The 21,420-nt window shown below is 40.4% G+C and overlaps 1 protein-coding gene across 1 annotated transcript in view; it reads left to right on the top strand.

Moving 5' to 3' along the window:
- pcdh1a (protocadherin 1a) overlaps nucleotides 1–20,975 on the top strand; it is a 112,216-nt gene extending 91,241 nt beyond the window's left edge. Inside the window, exon 5 of the mRNA XM_085288512.1 lies at nucleotides 17,081–20,975. Coding sequence (XP_085144638.1) covers nucleotides 17,081–17,451 — 371 coding nt within the window. The 3' untranslated portion in view covers nucleotides 17,452–20,975. The remainder of the gene's footprint in view (nucleotides 1–17,080) is intronic.
- Nucleotides 20,976–21,420: the final 445 nt, after the last annotated feature.

The following is a 21,420-nucleotide window of genomic DNA, read 5'->3' as shown; positions in this document are numbered from 1 at the left end:
GATGATTTGTTGTTATATTATAATAATTGTCTACGCACTGTCCTTGATTCTCTGGCTCCTGTAAAAACCAACTCTGTTTCCTTCGCTCGCTCTGCTCCCTGGTTTACCTCTGACCTCCGAGCTCTGAAGGCCAAAGCTCGGCAGCTAGAGCATAAATATAAGAAATCTGGTTTAACTGTTGATTCAGAAATCTATAAATACCACGTACTTCAGTATAAAGACTCCATTAACAAGGCCAAACAAAGCTTCTACTCTGGTATTATCAGTTCTTATGAGGGTAATGCAAGGACTCTGTTTTCAGTTTTCAACAAGCTAATTCAACCCCCCAACGCTTTACCACCGAACTTCTATTCCTCTGAAACATGCAACTCCTTGATGCTGTTCTGGACTACGAAAATCAATAACATCCACCAGCAACTCAGATCAAATGTTGTGTCTACGCCCTCTCCAGAACCTCTTCTCCTTTTTGAGCCGTTTTCCACTTTTCATCTTCTTGATTTATCTGATATTTCCTAGTTAATATGTAAATCAAAGCCTTTACTCCCACTCATTTCTGCTATCTTTCACTCTTCTCTCACCACCGGTATCGTTCCCTCCTTATTGAAGACTGCTCTAGTCACTCCTATACTGAAAAAACCTTCCTTAGATCCTAACAACTTTAACAACCTTCGTCCGATTTCCAATCTACCCTTCATTTCTAAGATACTCGAAAAAGTGGTTGCAGCTCAACTTCATTTACGCCTGGTTAATAATAACATCTACGAGAGATTTCAATCTGGTTTTCGCTCATGTCACAGTACCGAAACTGCTCTACTTAAAGTCACTAACGATCTTCTAATCGGAGCTGACTCTGGTCTTCTCACCATTCTCGTCCTTTTAGATCTGAGCTCAGCCTTTGACACCATTTCTCACTCTGTCCTTCTAAGCAGACTTTCCTCTCTCGGCATCTCTGACACACCCCTCGTCTGGTTTCAATCATATCTCCTCGACTGCTCCCAGTTTATTCAACTAAGATCATTCCGCTCTCGTCTATTCCCCGTCACCTCTGGTGTACCCCAAGGCTCAGTTTTAGGCCCTCTTCTCTTTATAATATACATCCTCCCTCTAGGTACCATCTTCCGCAAATTTGATCTTCAGTTTCACTGTTTTGCTGATGACACCCAGTTATATCTCTCTTGCTAACCTGATTCCTCCCTCCCACCTTCTTCCCTTACAGAATGTCTATCCGAGTTAAAATCCTGGTTTACCTCTAATTTTCTAAAGCTCAATGTGTCACGGTCCTGGGTCTTATGACCCAGTGTTTTGAGTTTTAGTTCATTTTGATGTTTATAGTTTATGTTAAGCCCTTCAGGTTTTCTAAGTTCATTTGTTACCATGCCTAGGTGATTTTAGTTCTTATTAATTCCCCCTCGTGTTTCCAACCCATGTTAAGTCTCCCCTGCTCTTCATGTGTTTCATGTCTGTGTCTTACGTTGTCAAGTTCTGGTTGTCATGTCTGCGTTTCATTATGTTTCCTGTTTTATTTTGGAAGGAGTCGTGTGTTCTTGGTTCTTTGTATTTAGCTTCACTGCTCCTGTCATTAGGTTCATGTTAGTCAGCTGTTTCCTCATATGTCTCCACTTCCCCTGATCACCTCATGTGTGTATTTAAGTCCTCTGTTTTTGCATGTCATTTGTCAGGTCGTCTGCTCATCCATACCCTCACTTCAGCATTCTATGTCAGTTCACCCCGTTTAAGGTTTTTCATGTTTAGCTTTAGTTCACCCAGTTTAGGCTATGGTTTAGTGTTCACCTGTGTCCTGCTGTTTGTACTCCCCTTTTGCTGGCCTCAATAAACGGCTTATTTTCTGTTAAAATCTACGCCACGTTCAGTTTATGGAGTTGCGTTTGGGTCCTTTTTGCCAACACCTACAGTCTGCCCTCGCCAGACTGTGACACAATGAGGATAAAACTGAGATCCTCCTTATTGGCACCAAATCCAACCTTTTGAAGGCAAGCCATTTCTCACTCACCATCGATAACTCCACAGTTTTCCCTTCTCCTCAGGTTAAGAGCCTTGGTGTCATCCTAGACAGTTCACTTTCCTATAAATCTCACATCAATAATCTCACCCGTTCTTCCTACTTCCATCTACGTAACATTAACAGATTGCTTCTCTTTCCACCCACTCTACGTCCATTCTTGTACATAGTCTTGTTACCTCCCGTATTGACTACTGCAATTCTCTTCTGCATGGTCTCCCCCAAAAATCCCTCCATAAGCTTCAACTGATTCAGAACTCTGCTGCTCGCATTATCACCAGAACCCCCTCCTACCAGCACATCACCCCTGTTCTTCAGGAACTTCACTGGCTCCCTGTGAAATTCTGGATAATTTTCAAACTTCTTCTGCTCACCTTCAAGGCCATTCATAACCTCGCTCCTTCTTACCTTTCTGACCTGTTAACCACCACTTGTTCTGCCCGTTCACTTCGTTCTTCTTCTTCTATCCAGCTTACTGTAGCTTCCTTCCGCCTCACCACCATGGGAAGCAGAGCTTTCAGCTGCTCTGCTCCCAGGCTGTGGAACTCTCTGCCCCCTGAAATAAGAAATATTGGTTCTCTCCCCCAGTTTAAATCCCAACTCAAAACTCATCTGTTCAAATCTGCATATTCACTGTGAATCCACTGTTTGTTCATTTTATCTTGTGCTTGTATTTTATTGTTCTTATTCTGCCATTGTTTTACTAAGTGTTTTATCCTATTGTAAAGTGTCCTTGGGTGACTTGAAAGGCGCTCATAAATAAAATTTATTATTATTATTATTATTATTTCAACGAGATTAACGCTGACAGCACTAGTGGGAACACAACGAATATGACTGCACATTTACTCCGACATCATCCTAGTGTAAAGACAAGTGGAAGCAGACAAAAACAACAAGCACGCATGCTACAAACTTTACCCGAGTCATTTAGACAGCCGTTAGCACATGATTCTCCTTATGGGGACCTGATATGTTTAATATGCTGCTGAGAATATAGCCCAGAAGAAGCGTATAGTATAGCTTTTATTTTGGAAAGAGCCATTTCTCTGTAATAAACTCTCTTTTCCAAAGATGAGTGATTTCTCGATCAGAGATTTATTTATTTTTATTACTTTGTTGTTTCAGCAACATTAAATTTAAAAACTGTACTTTTGAGTTAAAATATATATTTAGAATTTTAATAAATGACAAATTAAAAAGCATGAAAATAATTTTTGTATCGAAAAAATATCGAACCGTGACACCAAAGTATCGAACCGAACTGTGAATTTTGTGTATCATTGCACCCCTAAAAAAAAATATATATATATATATATATATATGTATATTTTAGGGGTGCAACGATACCGATACCAGTATCGGCCTCGATACCACATTTTCTAAAGTACTCGTACTCATTAAAAGTCCCCCGATACCGAGGACCGATACCACGGTCTGAGACCTGTCTATGTTTGAGCGGCATGTAAGGGGTTAATCACAGGCGCTGAGTGCCCGCCCCCACGCTTATTAGCACAGAGGAGCATAGCTGATGCTGTAGCAGTGGGACGGAAAATAGTTGGGCATTTTAAACATTCCGCCTTGGCCTACTCCCGCCTCGAGGACATTCAGGGACAGCTCAACCAGCCAATAAAGAGACTGCAGCAGGACGTACAGACGCGCTGGAACAGCACGTATTACATGCTCCAGTCCATATGTGTCAAACTCTGGCCCGCGGGCCAAATTTGGCCCGCAGCCTAATTACATTTGGCCTGCGAAGCCATACCAAATTACTATTAGAGCTGGCCTACTGGTATTATACAGCTAATATATATATTGTTTAGTATTAAGCTTTGCTTGTTCCATATTCAGTTTTCCAGCAAAACTTATTTGAGTCCATAAGAAAAGATTCATTCTTATATGTGGAGGAAGATTTTTTTTTTCAATAAATATTAACGTTAGCCCGCGACTTTGTTCCAGTTTTGAATTTTGGCCCACTGTGTATTTGAGTTTGACACCCCTGCTCCAGTCCCTCATTGAGCAAAAGCGAGTGCACAAACTCCCTGACTATCTCACCGCTCACCAATGGGCTCTTATGGAGACGACTGTTGCCATCCTCGCCCCCTTTGAGGAACTAACTAAAAAAGTGTGCAGCTACGATGCACTAGCCTCTGATGTTATTTATTCTGTAATATGTTGCATGCAACATGCTTTTCATTTTAAATAAATGTTCTTAATTCCAAACTAGTCCCTTGTTTGTTTGTTTTTGTTAAATTATAGGACTAAAGCTGTTACCTGCAAATTTAAATCATGTTTTTATTAAGTACTCGGTATCGGTATCGGCGAGTACTGAAATGCAAGTACTCGTACTCGTTTCCAAAAAAGTGGTATCGGTGCATCCCATATATCTCTATCTCTATCTATCTATCTATCTATCTATGGAAATTATTATTTAGCAAATAAAGATGTACGGAAAAAAAACAAAAAACTGAAAGATGGAATAACTGAGCCTATTTGTCCATGAGTGCCTGCTTGGGCTCCTGCCTAGGTGCCAGTAAAGCATGCTGATGCAGGGGTGTGAGTTTCTTCCAACTGATGCCATTATACATTGTCAGTGTCTCTGCCTGTTTGTACTATTGAGTGGACTAGAGTATGCCAGGCTACAACAGCACTGTGGCCTATGCCAGCCACTGCTGGAACTGCCACCACCCAGAGAAGGGGCAGGTCATGGGACTGGCAAGTTTGTGGAGGCTTCTGCAGAAAAAAAGTCCTTACAAGCGGTCCCCTGAGGCATGTTGTCATGAGTAATACGCTTATAATCCTGAGCTCATTCTAGCACACGCATTACACTATGCTCACATCAGCTGCTGCTATTTTGTTACCCCCTGATTGTTTGTAGGTTTATTTCAGAGCAAATAGGTCACTGGAAGAGCCTAACTGGAGCAGAATTAAACTCAATAACCTGAATGTGGCTTTGACACCATGGACAATGGTAAACTATAACGCTTTTACAAATGACTTCATGGGACAATACAGCTGAATCCAAAATGGCACTGATGATGTGTCAACACGTCACAGTTTTGAATGTGTCTAGATTTTCCTTTGCCCAATTTGAAAATGTGCTCTCGCTTGTGTGATCACTAACAATGAGCCCCGTGCTCTCATCCCAAACTTTGGCCACACATATTAGACTATTTGTCAAATGACTGCAGACCTTTGAAAGGGGCTTTGTGACAGAAGGGACATGTTATTACATCTCAGACCATTAACTGTAGCAAAGTACAGAGTTGGCTTATTGTCTCTTCGAGTGAACTGACTTATTGTGTGCCAGAGATTGCAGCCACATGTGAAATAGATGGAACCCGAACAGAAGTCCCATTATCCCAATAAATCTAGCCCTTGCATTTGATTTCAGACTACCTTCTTTTACACATAAAAGTGATTTCTCTGCAGTTTCATCATTGTGACCAGCTGACTCAAAGGCTGTGGTAACATCCCTTATAATAGTATGTTTTTATCAGAACCTGGAATATATCTGGGCTTTAGTTCTTAATATTGTAATATTTGTCCAGTTTTATTGCTTGTTTTGCAAAAAAAAAAAAAAAAAAAGGAAAGCAAATAAATGTGAGAATTTGTGGAAGGTCTCTGTTTCATAGGGACAAGTCCATTGCCCTCTTCAATATGATTTACACAAGCCACTCAACTCTTATCCACATGTATATAACATGGCTGAAAACCCAGATAAGTGTTTAGAATTATGTGCTGAAAGGCGAGGACATGCATATAAGCGCACATTAGGCTCCATAAATAGTGCTTTTTACACCATGCTGCCACTGAAATTGTCCGGTTTTAGCACTAAGCTTGTAAAATGAATGAGTGAGCCAGTGTGCCTAAGCCACTATCCCTAAGCTTTAGATGTGCTCATGTATTACTCTAACAAAAGTGGATAACTCCCTATACTTAGGCAAAAATTGGATAGCACACTGCCTGCTCTTGCCGTGCCAGTGAGTCTGGGCAACAGAGTGCTGAAGCAGCAGGTTTGGAGGTGGTGATGTGTGTGTAAATTTGTGCTTAAAACTACAAGTTTATAAACGCACATAAAGAAAGTTTTCTTAATTAGCTTGGCGTCGCTCGTGGCTTCTTTTCAGCTGAGTGTCCACCGGCAGAACCAGGGGATCTTGACTTGAAACTTCAGGGATCGTTATGGAGGCAGAAATAGAAAGTGGTGGTAGAGCGCTGTTGCTCTCACTGGGTCTTACCCAGTCTATGTGATTCATAGAGCAGGTAGAGTGCTATGCATCGGGGGGGAGGAGAGGCTGGCTAGGGGCCAGTTCCACTTCAACCTCAGTTGGTTGGGCAGCTCAGGCCGGCATCAGAGTAAGCCCGGGGGTCATCTTTCCATCATATTGTGATGGGGACTGAGAGCCGCTGAACCTCCCTCTAACTAGTGTTCTGCCCTTCAATGATGGATGGCACTTGAGGGACTGGAATTGTACTGTATGAGTCTGACATGCATTTCCTTATTTCCAGTGAGTCTCACAGGGACAGAGTCGCTCTCGCTTTAAGGCTTTCTTACAGATATCGCAGAATTCACTACAGTTCGGGGACCATACAAACTCAATGAGGCCTGCATCCAGTGAAACTGAAACTGTCCTCTGAACACAGAATGAAAAGGAACCGTGCGTTTTTTTTAATCTCTCTCGCTTTTTCCTCTGGTGGAAGAATCAATTCTTAATTTGCAGTTTTATGTTAACATGGTATATCAGGCAGTCAATAGCATACATGCCTCGAGCTAAATAAAATGACCTGAATTAGTCTTGCTTACCCTCATGGCCAAATATAATACAGTTGTGCATTTAAGGTGACATCACTGACATTTTACTTCCATACTGAACTAAATCATCAGGATATTTCCAGGGCCCTGCCCGTGTTTTTGATCCATGTTGCACCTCACTGATTATTTAATCAATTCTTAAATTCTTTGGATCTTTCAAAACTCTGTTTAAAGCTACATTATATAGTGGACTATCCCTAAATAGTCCTTGTTTCAAGGCAAAGTAATTCTGACAGAATATTGCATGACTACGCAGCTCGGTCTCACCATGGATTCCTGTTAGATCTTCGGTCTAATTAGAGCGTGTATTGACTCTGCTGTTTAATCGTGACTGATATTTTCTAGTTCCCAACTACAGAGCTGGAACAGAGACATGTACTGTTGGTTTTCATGCAACCTCTTTTAACTTTAGAAATTATATCTTTTTCTTTCCTTTTTTTTTTTTCAATTTCCCTTTGGGTAACTTCCTCTTGGATGGTCATGCCATGTGCAAGGCCCCAACACTTGTCACTCATCTTGATGAGCTGTCTACTGAAACAGTATCTAGCCTGGAGATGAGGTACCCATCAAACATACAGCCGCCACAGGCCCTGAGAAAACAGATGGCGAGAGAAGACACTTTAATGAAAAGAAAAATCTTCAGATGTTTACTCTTGTTGTGCCTTTGGTATTTGCTTTTTTCCTTCAGGTATTGATTTACCACTTAGTTATTTTTATTACCATGGCACTTGATTGCCTCCCACTAAGCATAATTACATGGTAGTTAAAATGTAACACTAAAAAAAAAAAAAAAGACATGTTTTAGCCAAACAGGGACTGCATGCCATGCACACCCAGGGTCACAGACAGACCCAGACGACTGCTGTGTACATGACCCAATTTGCCCATCAGTGCATTAAATTTTCATTTTATTATCTCATAATGAAGTATATGTCCTGGCCATTTATGACATTTTAAGCTGATAAAACATTTATGGTGCTCCTTTAAAAGTGCCTTTAATATATTAGATGTTACTTAAGTGAAGGTGTGGTCCTCATTCTAGTAACCAAAATACTCAGTCTCCCAGACAGACCACATTACAACTACTCCTGATTCTCCACTGAGAAAATATTAAGTTCATTTTGTTATTGTATTAGATGATTACTTCAGTAATGTCAAAAAAACATCAAAGTTGACTATTCTTCACCAAACAAAAGCTTCATAAAAGTCAAACAGTAGCAGCTAAATGCAACAGATCAGAACAACAGGAGAGGGCCGAATCAAGCTGGTGTTAAAAGCTTGATGACCCCCTGCCGTCTTCGTGCATATTTAAAAACTGAAATTTTCATTTTCCTTTAATAATTACATATTCAATCATGTTTTTGATTCCATGTGTTATTTTTCCCCTTTCCCTAATCAAAGCCTTGTCAAAAAAAAAAAAAAAAAGAGGATAAATGGGTGGAGAAGCACTGGGAGATTGCCGCTGTTCTTTTCCTGTAGAATTTCTGCTACACAAAAGGCAATTTTCATATTCCGCTGTGCTACAAATTTGAATTGTCCTGCTCCAAACACATAGCTGTATTGTTGAGAGCATTGTGGTAACAGAGCTTTCCATCTCACTGCGTTAGTATGCTGACTTTCCAGAGAATTGTCAGTAATGCAGCAACACTATCTACAGTAAATAGTCGAATAAAGCTTTGCCTCTCCTGGGTCATTATTTATCTGCCACATGGGCGGCTTACGCGATTCTAAAGATCGGATTTTGTGAGATTATGTCAATGTTTGTCCATACTGGTGGTGGAAATTATGTACCTCCTGTTAATGTTTTATTTAAAGTTTTTCATAATAGCTTTATATCACATCAATACATGGCCTTCAGTACATGTAGATGAAAAGATACTCTGCTATAAATCCAAGTCTGCCACATTGGTTTCTGGTTAAAGGATATGAATTAAGATTAGGTGTTAAAAGTCATCACGGAACATGCCGTAGGCGAGGTTCTGTAACCTACTAAAAATATATCACCTCAGATTGGATACAGTCTCTGTGTGTGACTTTATCATTTCTATTCTTTATATTCAAAGCCCTGTGCAGGTGTAGGCTAATTAGCAGCTAATGTTAGTGCTCCCAAGTTAACCATGTCTCACATTGCAGACTGCTGAGATCAAAGGCAGAATTAGCAAAGCGATACCATCTTGATCGAAAGGTGAGGAAGAACAACAAATGGATTATGGAATACATCCGTGTTGCATGTCAATAAGATCAATGAGCGAAAGATAGTGAGCATCAAAGTTCTGCATAGAAATATACTCCAGGGGAAAATCCTGAGAAGGAAATAATTCCTCTTTGATAATTAGACATGGACATCACATGTAAGGAAGGCTTTGATTTTCTTATTGATGAGGGAAAAAATGTTTCCAGTGCAACCACTTTTTTTTTTTTTTTGCTGTCATTTGAAAAGCAGAACATTAATATTCATTAAGTATATTGTGCTTCATGGAACTTGAATTCGACAAACACTAACAGGCCGGGGACTCAATGTTTAGATTTTCTTTTCAGCATTTACAAAATGAAACATCTTCTACCTGCTAGTATGTGGCCATGAAGTGCTGCCACTCTGAAAGGGGCCATAGAAAGGGCCTAAAGCAGGAAAGGAAAGCTTCAAAGGCAGGGACTAAGAAAGAGACATTCAGACAAGAGGAAGAAAGAACGTTTGGGTGTGAGACAGGAATAGACAAGTGACTCTTGAAGTAAATGTCACACAGTAATCAGAGAATGGCTTGGGTGATGAAACGCTCCGCTTAATTATCATGACAATATTTCCCAACCGTAAACTTCACATAAAAGGTATTTTTGGTGGTCACATTTCTCGGCTTCATCTTCTCTTCCAACCTCAGCACTGTCACCAGTCATTACACCATTTTGCCTTTTAATAATCAATTAATTTGCTCCAGCAACTGACTTCAGACAGACACATAGGAGCACAAAGGATAGCAGTTGATCAGATTATTAGCTAGAAATCAAGTTTTTATATGCTGATGACAGTCACAATGTTATATAGTTGTATCAAGGAAAAAAAAAGAACACTTGATTATTGAGCATTCAGTCACAACCCAACACCACAGGGATTTTGTCTGCATCTCCAGGAGTATTTCTAATTAAATTATAAGGAAAACTGAATGGGAAATTTGAGGTTTCCTATTTCAGGAGTAAGAGAACCACAGCGCGGAAGAAGCAAAGTGGGTTTAAATATAATTATTCACGTATAAATATATTATAAGACTGCAAAAAGCACTGGCAAAAAAACCTGCAAAGCTAAAATGTGTATGTAATCATTTTAATTCTTATTTAATTTAAGATGTTCTTCGACTGTATTGACAGTGACAAATAATTCATGTCCCTTTATATTGTATTTAACTGTGTTTAGCATCGTAGTTAACATATTTCTGAAACTGTATATTTTAATCACAATCAGTGTCTCCCTGCTTAGCATTACATCCTTCATCAAATGTGGCACAGCCCACAGTAAAGATTTAAATGAACAGCATTAATAAAATACCTGCATTGGCCTGAAGAACATATGCAAATTTCAAGATTTACAGTAGATCACTGATGTCTAACTAATGTGATTCAAACTCAATGCGCACATTCAACTCTGTCCCCGAAGCTCTCTCTGAATGAATATGAGAGTGAATACAGCATACAGAGTAATACTGTTTATAGTCTCCAAGCTTCCAAGCTGACTGCCTTAATAAAAGATTTAGGTGAAGTGATATAGGTAATTAGTTTTACTTTAGTAGCGTAAAACATGCAGAGTAACAAGCATGACACATCCACATATATATGGACATGAACTTTATGCTAAGTTTGGGCTTTTAAGGATTCTTTTCATTTCTTTTTTCACCCCCACTAATATTTGTTTGAATGTCCCTCAGCAAGTTTCACCTCAGTCAGATGCTTGTGGTAGCCATCAGCAAGCTTCTGGCAAAACTTCTGGCTGGATATCTGACCGCTCTTTCTCGCAGAATTGGCAGAGTTAATTAATTTATTTATTTATTTATTCGGCACAGACCTGTTTTTTAAGCATATTCAGCAACTCTTCAGTAGGACTGAGGTTAGGGCTATTCTCTAGTGTTATCATATGAAGCACAATGATTAAATCAAAGGTTATTTGTAATGATAAAATAAAATAAAATTCTCAAGAATCCTTTTTTTTTTTTTTTTTAAACAATCCCTGTCAACCTTTTAATACTGAGAAGTTGTTGTGAAACATTAGCTTACCCTGGCCTAAAGAAATAATCTATCACAGGGATACAAATAGCCATTCATGTTTAAATCCACATTCACAGCCAACTTAAAATTATCTGTTAAGTCATGCTTTTGGACTGTGGAGGGAAATGAGAGACTCCAACGTCCAACGAGGCAAAATTTGCTTCAGATGCTATATCATGCTACTCCTTTGAATATGTCTCATAGATAAAGGTATAATAATCATGCTTTTGTCCTAACCTAAATATGCCCCCAGTCAGTTTACAAAGAGTCACTCTCTGCAAGCTCTTTATTGAGATTGGTTAACATGGTGATTAAGCCTTTTTTTAACTTTATTTCTTTCTTCCAAAATCCATTTGACCTTAGTTGCAAATAATATTTGATATTAAACAGATTCCCCAGTCTCTGGCGACCTTGTTGCTGGTTACAGGAATGCAATAGCTTGAATTTAAGTTTCGTGATAATGAAATGATATGTTGAACTTACTCGGTAGTACAGGCCCCAGATCAATACTTTTGCTGTCAAGTTTCAGGATCCAATCTCCAGTCCGTAATTGGCCGGCAAGCCAAACATACAACTGTCAGCAGAAGCATGAAGCTTTTCTCCACACACATTTTTCAAACACATGTTTGTGCACTAACAGAGAAACAATTATATCACTCACGAAACAAAGCGTATTGCTATCTTTCCCAGCCTATCACCTGTGTTTTGAATCTATTTTATCTGAAGACGCCTTGCGTATGTGTCACAGTTTGACAAAGCCTTAGTATTGGTTGACATATCACACCGCATATCAACTTCTCAATTGGAGGAGCTGGTGCATAGCGTGATCTGTCAGCAGGTGCTAAGGCTTTGTCAGACGCAGTGACACAAAAGGCAGTTTTCAAATAAAGGAACTCTAAGACAAAATGGTGGATGGTGAGAGAACTGACAGGAGGTGTACCATCACCCAATGAACCATCTACAGCATATTTTCCTGACGTGCGGCTGGCCGACATGTCCACTCATCAGCCTCTGTCAGCGAGAGGCCAGCCCGCTCAGCAAGCTGAGAATTCAGATCTTAAAGAGTCTTTGAAGGAGGTTCTGACATGCGTTTTAAAACTCAATACACATTCTTATCCTGCCATCATGTTCTGTACAGTTTCACTGAGAATTGCTGAACCTGTCTCCACCAAAACAATCAACCATTAAGAGTTCAAACAGACTGAAGTTTTTCATTAACAGAAACTAAACTATGCTTAACATCGTCATCTTTAGAGCATCATTTCATGAAAGAAAAACATACTGATCTTGAAAGCGGGGGTTGTTCCACAAAAACGATGCTTTAAGAAATCTACATCATCTTTAGCCACAGTATTATAACAAAAAGAGCTTTACCGTGCTTTATCTCACCCATCAGTTTCTGTGTAGTTAAGGTGACAAAGCTTACAAGCCTGCATGTTCTAGTTAGGCTGGCAAGATGTGAAAGTGCACGTCTGAGGTTACAAACTCTGTTTTTGTTCTTCTGGATTCCATTACAATGAGCAAGGAAAATGTGCATGTCAACACTATGTTTGTGCACTTGTAGCAAGTTTCAGTCCTTTAAAAATGTACTCCTCTGGAGAGAAAAAAATGTTTTTGGTAGCTTCTGCTTACTGTGCTTACTGAGAACACTTGAATAACAAGGCTTGACATGTCATAGCTAAAGAAATACAAAATCCTGGTTTCTTGTTTTTCTTCCCAGAGGATGACAGCCACACTATGCATTCACACCCAGTTATTATACCGATAGCCACCACACACACACACACACACTAACGTCTGTGATCTGGGATATTTCTTCTTCTTCCTTTTGTTTGTTGGAACTTCTGTAGTCATTTACCTCATAAACTGTTTGCAGGTACCACAAATATACCGTTGATATCTCTTGCACACTCCCAAATGATTGTAGCTGGGTTTTTTCCACTGTTATCCCTCCGTAAGCTGTAGGTCTCTCATATTTGTTCACCATCGATCATAGCGGTCTGGCGCGTACGCTGGAAAGCAGCCGGTGGGGAGAGGCAGCATTTGCAATCAAACAGAGAGGAGCAGTGTGAAATCTCAGGAAGAGGCAGCTTCCCCCATACCCGTGGGCAGGGGATCAGACGATGAGGAAGCCTGCCTCAGACACTCAACACCTCCCACTGGCACCCTGATGCAAGCAGCATGCAAACCCACCCCTCACATGTATCTGTCAGCCAGGGGGTTAAGCTCTGTGTGTACCCCCACTCTGTAACTGCACTGTGGAGTACATGTTATGCTACTGCAGCTGAGGTGCTTTTAGAAGCTTGGCTAAGGTTCACTGCAAGTCGCTGATGTGGTTCTGAATTTGGGAGAAGGTAGAAATTGCTGTTTTTCTTTTCCATGATATTGCTTTAAGCAAGCAGATGGGACTGACCCACTATAAAAGGAGAACGCTACAGGTGCAATCTATCTGTGAGTCTAGAGGAAAAGGATTCTGCTGTGCAGAAAGGAAGCAATGTCATTGAGTCACTGCTCTTCAAAACCAAATCGCAAGCTCTCTAAATCCAGTCAGCCTGTTTCAGCCACTGGCATAATAGTGCTGTGGTTTGCCCATCTGTTCTCAATTGTCCACCTTGGCTCGCCATCCATGACATACACGACTATAAACTCTAAAGGGTTTGTTCCAGACTGTGAGCAGATTTATTTCAGGTATAGGTACAGCAGAAAACAGGCTTGAGTGGGTGAGAAAATACCTATTTTCCCACTGCGCCTTTGGCTGCTCCTTCAACCTGTGGTTGACCCATTTGCTTCATTGTGTCCACCAAATATTCAAACAATGATCATTTCAGCTAAGCGTGGGAGTGTGTTTTGATGCACAGAGTGGACAGTTTTGTGCCACACTGTAAGTGGACTGTAGTACAGCTACAGATGGCTAATGGCCACAGCAAAAGGCGGACACAAAAGTATAATTACCAATATTGATTTTGTGTGTGTGTGTGTGAAAATGGATTTGAGTGTGACAGAAAGGTCAGTAGAAGCAAATGTAAAAATTTGTGCTTTCACAAATGAGACACACTATCATAACATTCTGTCATCACTACACAATAACTAATCCATTATTATTGCACGTTAAAAACTGTTTTGAGCTGACATGGGTGGCTGGGAATGACACGCACTGCAGAGTGCTAATGACAGCATGCAGCAGCACAGCGAGCTGAAGTTGAATATACCCCTGCTATTCGCTAAATTGTGCATTAAGAACAGCTTGTATGTCAAAGCTAGATTATAAATAAAACCATATGAAATTTAGATAAAGCACTAACAGTCAAGGTAATGGCCTACTAAAATATCTGACATTAAAGTATCTGCTGTATGTTCTCGCTTAATGACGTGTGATATGTACTTTGGCACCGTCGGAAGAAAATGGCAGACTTTGGCAAGCTAGTCGTGTATTTAGCTGTCACTGCTGATTTTCTGGCCCTTGATGATGATGAGCGTGGCTCAGAATGTGCTCTAATTCCTGTCAGTGGTGCATGGCATCATTTCACATTACATGTTTTCTTTTAGTTAAATAATTCCACATTATATTTTGTAAAAAAAATAAAAAATACAGCCGACCTGAAGTCAATAACCAACCTGACAGTGAGTGAAGACGTCACAGTATTCAGTGTTCCCCTATATGGCATTTATCTCTACTGAGTTCAAAGAGAAATCATAAATTAAACAGACCAACAGGACATTTGTGAATTTCAGGAGTTTGCGGTCCTATATGCAGACACATAATGGCAATGCCTAATTTATAAGGAACATGCCCAGTTGTGGCATGTGAAGTCTCTCGGAAACCAGTACAGTGAAGTCTTTCCTTTTTCCTGTACAGTAATTCGTAGATGTGGAGCTGTGCTGATTTTAACACGAGGCCCTCTTGGTGTGGCATAAACCTCCTGGAAGCTGTGGAGAGGTTATAATCAAGTGTGAAATCCTTTTGGGGTAGATTCCTACACAACTGTGCCTGCGCTTAGAAACAGACTCCTCAACCCTCTCTCCAGCTCTCTTCCCATGAACATCTTTTTGTAGCAAGAGTCCACTTTGCTGTAGCGATGCATACAGACAATGCTCTTAGCGGAACTGAGAAAATGAAACTCCAGTCATCTTGCATGAGGCAATAAACACACACACACACACACACACCTCAACGTGTACATGCTCGCATCCCTCATTTATTGTAGCTCCTTGTTCTTAATCAACCATAAAAGTGTTGTTCATTCTTATGAAATTAATATTGGTTCGCTGACACTGACCTACTAAACAGATATAAGAATTTGCCACTTAAGCATAATGATGTAATTAAGCATGAGTAAGAACAGTGCTCAGTTGTGAAGTGAAAGTATTAAATAGCCTAAACATCTAGCTGTTTAGGATTACAGGAACAATGAGATTAACTGCAACAATAGATGCCCGATCATTATTATTATTATTTTAATAAACAAAGAGGTAATTGTATGTAGCTTACCCAGGGGAAATGAATATTTTAGACACAAATAGGGACAATGAATTAAGCTAAATGCCATGCTTTTATTTTTAGTAAACATCAGAGCTTTTAACATCTTTAGCACACAAGCTTTTCCCACTTTCGCCTTTGATTGACTGAATTTTCGTTGAACCAGATGCTGTGCTTTTTTCTCTGTGTTTTTTCCCGTAGCCCCAGAGATCTGGCATTTTTGTGAGATAATTATCTTGCCACTGGTCATGAGCACAATACTGATGTTGTGTCTCACAGGCTTACAGTCAAACTGGCATTTTCTCTGTTAGCTGTGAACCGCTGCCTCTAATACGTCACCTCTTGTGGTTACATCATTCACATGCACCAGCTTCTTTCAGCAGCGGACTTTCTGCTTTCTCAACAAGAACATTTGCTCTCATTCGCGCGCCGTCCTGTAGCCGCAAAACAAGACAGCTCTCCCACGACGGATGTCTCGTTCGATGGTGTGGTCACTATTGTGGCATTTGCAGTAATGCATTTATCACGGCAATCAAAAGTTTACACATCAGCGACATTGCACGCACACGCGGATCTCAGCTGTCTGCTCTTCAGACATTGATCTGGCCATCTCAGGCTGAGTCTGAAGGGATAACAAAGATAAATTGAGTGGTATTTAAATTTAATATGGGCTGTATGTTTAGTTTGTCAACAGGTGGTCTGCTTAACCAGTCTGCTGCCTGGCACCTGAACATTAGCGATGAATAAATAAATGGGGCCTTTGTCGCTTTTACAAGCATGAGAGAAACATGTGAGTTGTGAGAGCTAGCTGAAGCAAACTTATTTTGGAAGATTTCACAGCTTCCACAGTGAAACGAGGTCACTGGGTCGTGGACCCATTTATTTAATTAGGAACAGTTGATTCTCATCAATTTTTTATTCAAGGGCAGGGGAACTCATTTCAGTACTGTCAATCAATAACTCATTCAGCAATGGTTTTGCCCAGAGGGATCGAGCTATTCTCTCTGTAACCAAACACTGTACTTCCCCAGTATGTGTGGCTGTTCCATTATGTCCATTCCTGTAGTATTTTTTTTTTTCATGTTGACACCTGCTTGGAGCATCAGTTGCAGCATGCAAATCACAACTAATAGAAATTAACTCACTGCTGTTGAACATGTTAACAACACGATGATATATTACAAACATAGCAGACAAACTGCTGTTGGATACTTCTAAATGACATAGACACAGCATGCCGTCTCTTGAATGTATCACATCAGCTCGTGGGCTACACACACACACACAGTAGTGCTCATTACACAGTGCATAGCAACAGCTACATAGCAACTGCTGCTTACTGCTTAGCAACAGCTGCAAAGATCTCAAGGAGGGGGGTGGGTTTCACGGGGTGTTTCAAATGACACCATTTCTGTTCACAAATGCCTTTTTACAACTTTTTTTTAAATGAAAATTGCTCCAGTGTTTGTCGCTGTGAAACTCCCTCTGATGGTGCTTTTCTTTTCTCTCCTGCCCACAGATATCCGCTCCCTCCCTGATGTGGCAATGACTGGAAACTGCACAACCGAGTGCAGTGAACTGGGCCATTCAGACGCCTGCTGGATGCCTGGGCATCCCTCCCCTGTACGCAAGACCAGGAACCCCCCGAAACTCTCCACCTTCGTGCCTTACCAAGACAGAGGGAGCCTGGGACGCCTGGCTAATGGGAACGCCAGGCTGGGTGGTGAGGAGCATCGGCCGCGCCTTCCGCCCTCCCGCAGTGCCTATTCCAGCAGTGGTCATGATGCCAATCAGGACTGCCCCTTAGAGGAGGTGCCCCTGAGCGTAGCCTCTGAGTTTCCACCCACCTCTCCTTCTGCTCACACTCCAAAAAGAGAAATTTACCTGTGAGGAACATATTCATCTGATCAATACACAATTAAAGAAAATACACACTCCCCTCAAGAAGGAGAAACAGGCTGTCCACACATTGAAGCCAATGCCCAATCTGAAGTTAACAATATAGGCTGTGACCCATTCGATCACTGCTTTTCTCATTTTCTCCTTAAAATATTAATTTATTAGCATATTTATGAGTGACTCCACAAAGTTAATTGATGCACTCACTCATTTATTTATTGGAAATCTTGATGGGATACAATTCAGTCAGATGAATAGGAAACACAGATTGAACCTAATCATTACTGTAGTTAGCAAAGTCCCATTCTGTGAAGTGATCTCTTGAAACTGAAAGTTGTGATCAGTGCTCTTGTGCCATTGCTACATCTAATTTAATAGACAGCCAGTCAGGCCATATCAAAAGGCTTAACACTTTTGACTAACAATCAAATAAAATGGTCTATCTTAATGTACAGTGCTGTAAATACATTTGAATGGTGTGTTCTACATATATTTTTGTCTGGCATAAGCTGAAAAAAAATGCCTCAGAGTTTTAGCATATTTAAGCTTTTCTTTATGCTGCTGTTTAAACTTGATTAAAAACCATCTCCCGGAGTGGAGCTCAATATTGTGGAAGGCATTTATCCGCTTCACACAATCACACACACGCACCCCCTTCGACCCCTAATCATAGTAGAATGGCCTTTACCTCTGCTCCCTGTAGAGCTCTTCCACTTGGTGGAGAGAGCTGTGTGGCAGCATTTAAACTGACATTATGTCCCACTGACTCGCAGCACTGTGACCTATCGTTCATCATGAAAACGGTTGACTTGGCCACAGTACCCCAGAGTCACAATGACCAAACGCAGAGTACTCGCGAGACACGTTCTGATTGGCTTTTTACTCTGCTGATGACAGTATACCAGTGTATCGGTTGAGAAAGCTCTTCTCTGTTGTGACAATCAGATGGGCTCTCTGTGTAATTCACAGTCCATTTTTTCTAAAACTCATACTGCTTAGGAGAACTTGTGTTGATCTAATGAAGGCCTAAGGAATTATTTACAGGAAAGGGCACTTGAGTGTTGAGAGACACTAGAGAGATAGAGCACTTATTGAGCGTGAATATGATGTGAACTGGATAGGTGGTATGTGCTATTTTCAATGTTAATTGTCAGCTCTCACTGGACACAGGCTTCTGCAGAGGTGAATTCAATACACACTGAAGTGAGTGATTTAACAATGTTGGTCTGACATGAAAGATTCCAACAATAAAAGCTGAAATAAATATGTAATTCATTTCAGTAAATGAATACCTGCAAATACAGTGACAGTGGTAGGAGTAAGGCTCAATTTTGCCGCAACTGCCTGTTAATTATATATTTCCTTGTATTGAGGACAACATGCTTAATAAGTTATTAGGCATTTATCCTCCTCTGGCTATTGAGTAGAGAACAAAAACAGGGCATGCCCATGGGCTTCATTTATCTTCGCAAAGATTTTCCAAGTGAATCTGAAGGATACTGTGTGTCTGAAGGACACCATGTATTAGTCAGTAATTGGGTGTTAATGATGACTCCACTAGCCTGCCTTACAACATCGAAGAGCTAGTCGTTGTCTTTGATTTAAACATTGATTTGATTAGATTTGTAGATACCTTTCACCTCTGTATAGTATTTCCACAGTAAGACTGTGTCTCTGAATAAGGGCGGAAGAGCCTGGAATGGACATTTCCTAATTAGGGTGAGTAATAAGTCCTGAGCTGGGGCATGTGTGAGCATACCCCAGGACACGGCACCCACCAGATAATGCAAATCCACCCACAGAGCTACAATCAGTTAAAGGGGGTATTTTTTTATCAGCACTTACCTCATCATGCTGCCATTGAAAGCCACGTTTAGAATAATTAACGCAAAAACATATGGAAATTACTGGACATGGCCATGATTAAATAAGGTGGGCGATTATCCTGCCTTGAGGGGGAGAAAGCACATTATGCTGTTTTCAAAGCCATTTAGCGACTTACGTAAAATTCAAACAACAGCCATGATACACTGTGATTAAACCCCCACGGCTCTCCCGAGCTCCCCTCTCATAGCTGTGGCTAGCTGCTTCATGAACTGAAAACAGCGGGTAAGATCACTGACCTGGAATTAATAACAAGTGAGAAAGATACCAATGAGGGATAAAATCAGTGTCACATAGCTTCAGTCAAAACTCGATCTGTCTAAAAGCATTGACTGGATTCAGATTCAGCTCCAGCCTATGTGTCACGATGTAAATTTGGAATACATGTTTTGATTTGTGTCTTTGATCACAAAAAAAATATCTATATATATGGAATAAATAGGCTTTTAGCAGATGTGTCAGAACTGTCGGTTGCTGATCCGAATGGATGGCGAGAGTTTGATTTAAGTCCAAAATAAAAACAAGCCTGGGTTTCTTTTCCCACTCTCTTGATAAGTTGGACTCTCTTGCTCCAGCCAATAATGACCTCCTGCTACTCACTTCTGGAACAATACATCACCAGGTTTGACCTTTCTTTTGAACTCATGCTGAATGAACTGTGGTTACTTCTTTCTCAAACACAGAACAGTTCTCCTTGATCCAAGTAAGAGGACATCACGGAGCACCTAAATACACTCGAAACTATGTTGAATAATGTTTAATTTGTACTTAACATTGATTTAATGTTGAATTCACTTGAGTATCTTTTGCCTATCTGTAGTGTGTATTGTATGGTGATCATTTCTGTGGACAGATGGACAAATTACCGTTCTGAAATTGGCAAGAGATTTTTTTTCTTTTTCTTACTGATCAAAGACTCTTAGCAAACTGGTTGTGTGAAAAAAATAAAGAAGTCTGTTGGTGGTGTAGTGTACATAGATCTCCACAACGCTGTGCCTGCTGTCAGGCAGGCAATGATTTTAGCATGAATTCCAAAGATAATTGGTAGATACTGTTTACTCTTTTTTCTTTATTTTTAACTTTCTGAAATGTCAGTGCTGGTTCATATTCAGAAGGCCCTCTCCCAAACGAACTGAAATTATCTGAACATTTCATTTTTTCACTAGAACAAAGACAATTGCCTTGAAAATACGTCTTTGCAAGAGAGAATCTAGTTGTTATCCTAATTGTTGGTATATTTATATAGGATAAAATGCTTGTGATGCCATGTTTTTGTACAGTTTTATGTACATACAAGTGAAGCTTTCTAAAAGTACTGAGAAAAGCCGATGGCATATAAAAATTGTAACATGTTTTCTTGAGATGTGCACATCTTGCCTTGGTTGGATTGACCTTTGCTGAGTCAGTGTGAATGTGGCCGTTCTATGCCTGCACTGTAGTCATTCACCGGCTCCCACCTCCTGAGGACTTAATCAGTTTTTATGTTTATCGTGAACAGTGGATTGTCTTATCTTACCAGTTTGTTAAATCCTGTGTTCTGCTTTGTTCTGTTTCAGCATGTTGACAAATTCTCTTGTAATACTGTAAGTCCTCATGAACTTTGTAATAAAATCACTTCAGGGAAAAATGAACACTGTCAGTGTTTTCTTTGTTTGTCGTCATTATTCATCACTTCCGGTAGCTAAACAAGTGTTTGGATGTTAGGGTTTGGGGTTTGGTTTTTTTTTTTTTGCTTTTTTGTAAAAGGTTTTGCAGCCTTAGAGATACATTGTGTAAAATGCATCTCACTCCAGGACCTGGGCTCATTAAGAAGAACTAGTATTCTTGTCATGCGGGAACAGGCGGCTTATTTCTCAGTCAGGAAGCCTCTGAATGTTGAGAGGGAAGCATTCCGGAGGTTGAAGTAGGAAAGTCCCAGGACCTGTGTTCACTACTTCAACTAGAAAAACAATGTGCCAGAAGTACACAGACCCAGTCATGCACTTAGGAAGGAACATTCATTCAAATTGCTTGTTGCGACACATTTAGTGCGAGGATAACAAGGTTGCTGCTGTGTTTTTAATATGCATGTGACTG

This window comes from Mchenga conophoros, linkage group LG10, assembly GCF_057382185.1.
Source record: "Mchenga conophoros isolate Kocher_MC1m ecotype Shallow Benthic linkage group LG10, M_conophoros_male_GT1.1, whole genome shotgun sequence".
NCBI lineage: Eukaryota > Metazoa > Chordata > Actinopteri > Cichliformes > Cichlidae > Mchenga > Mchenga conophoros.
Note: the sequence above shows the minus strand (reverse complement) of the source record. Positions and strands in the feature narration are given on the sequence as shown.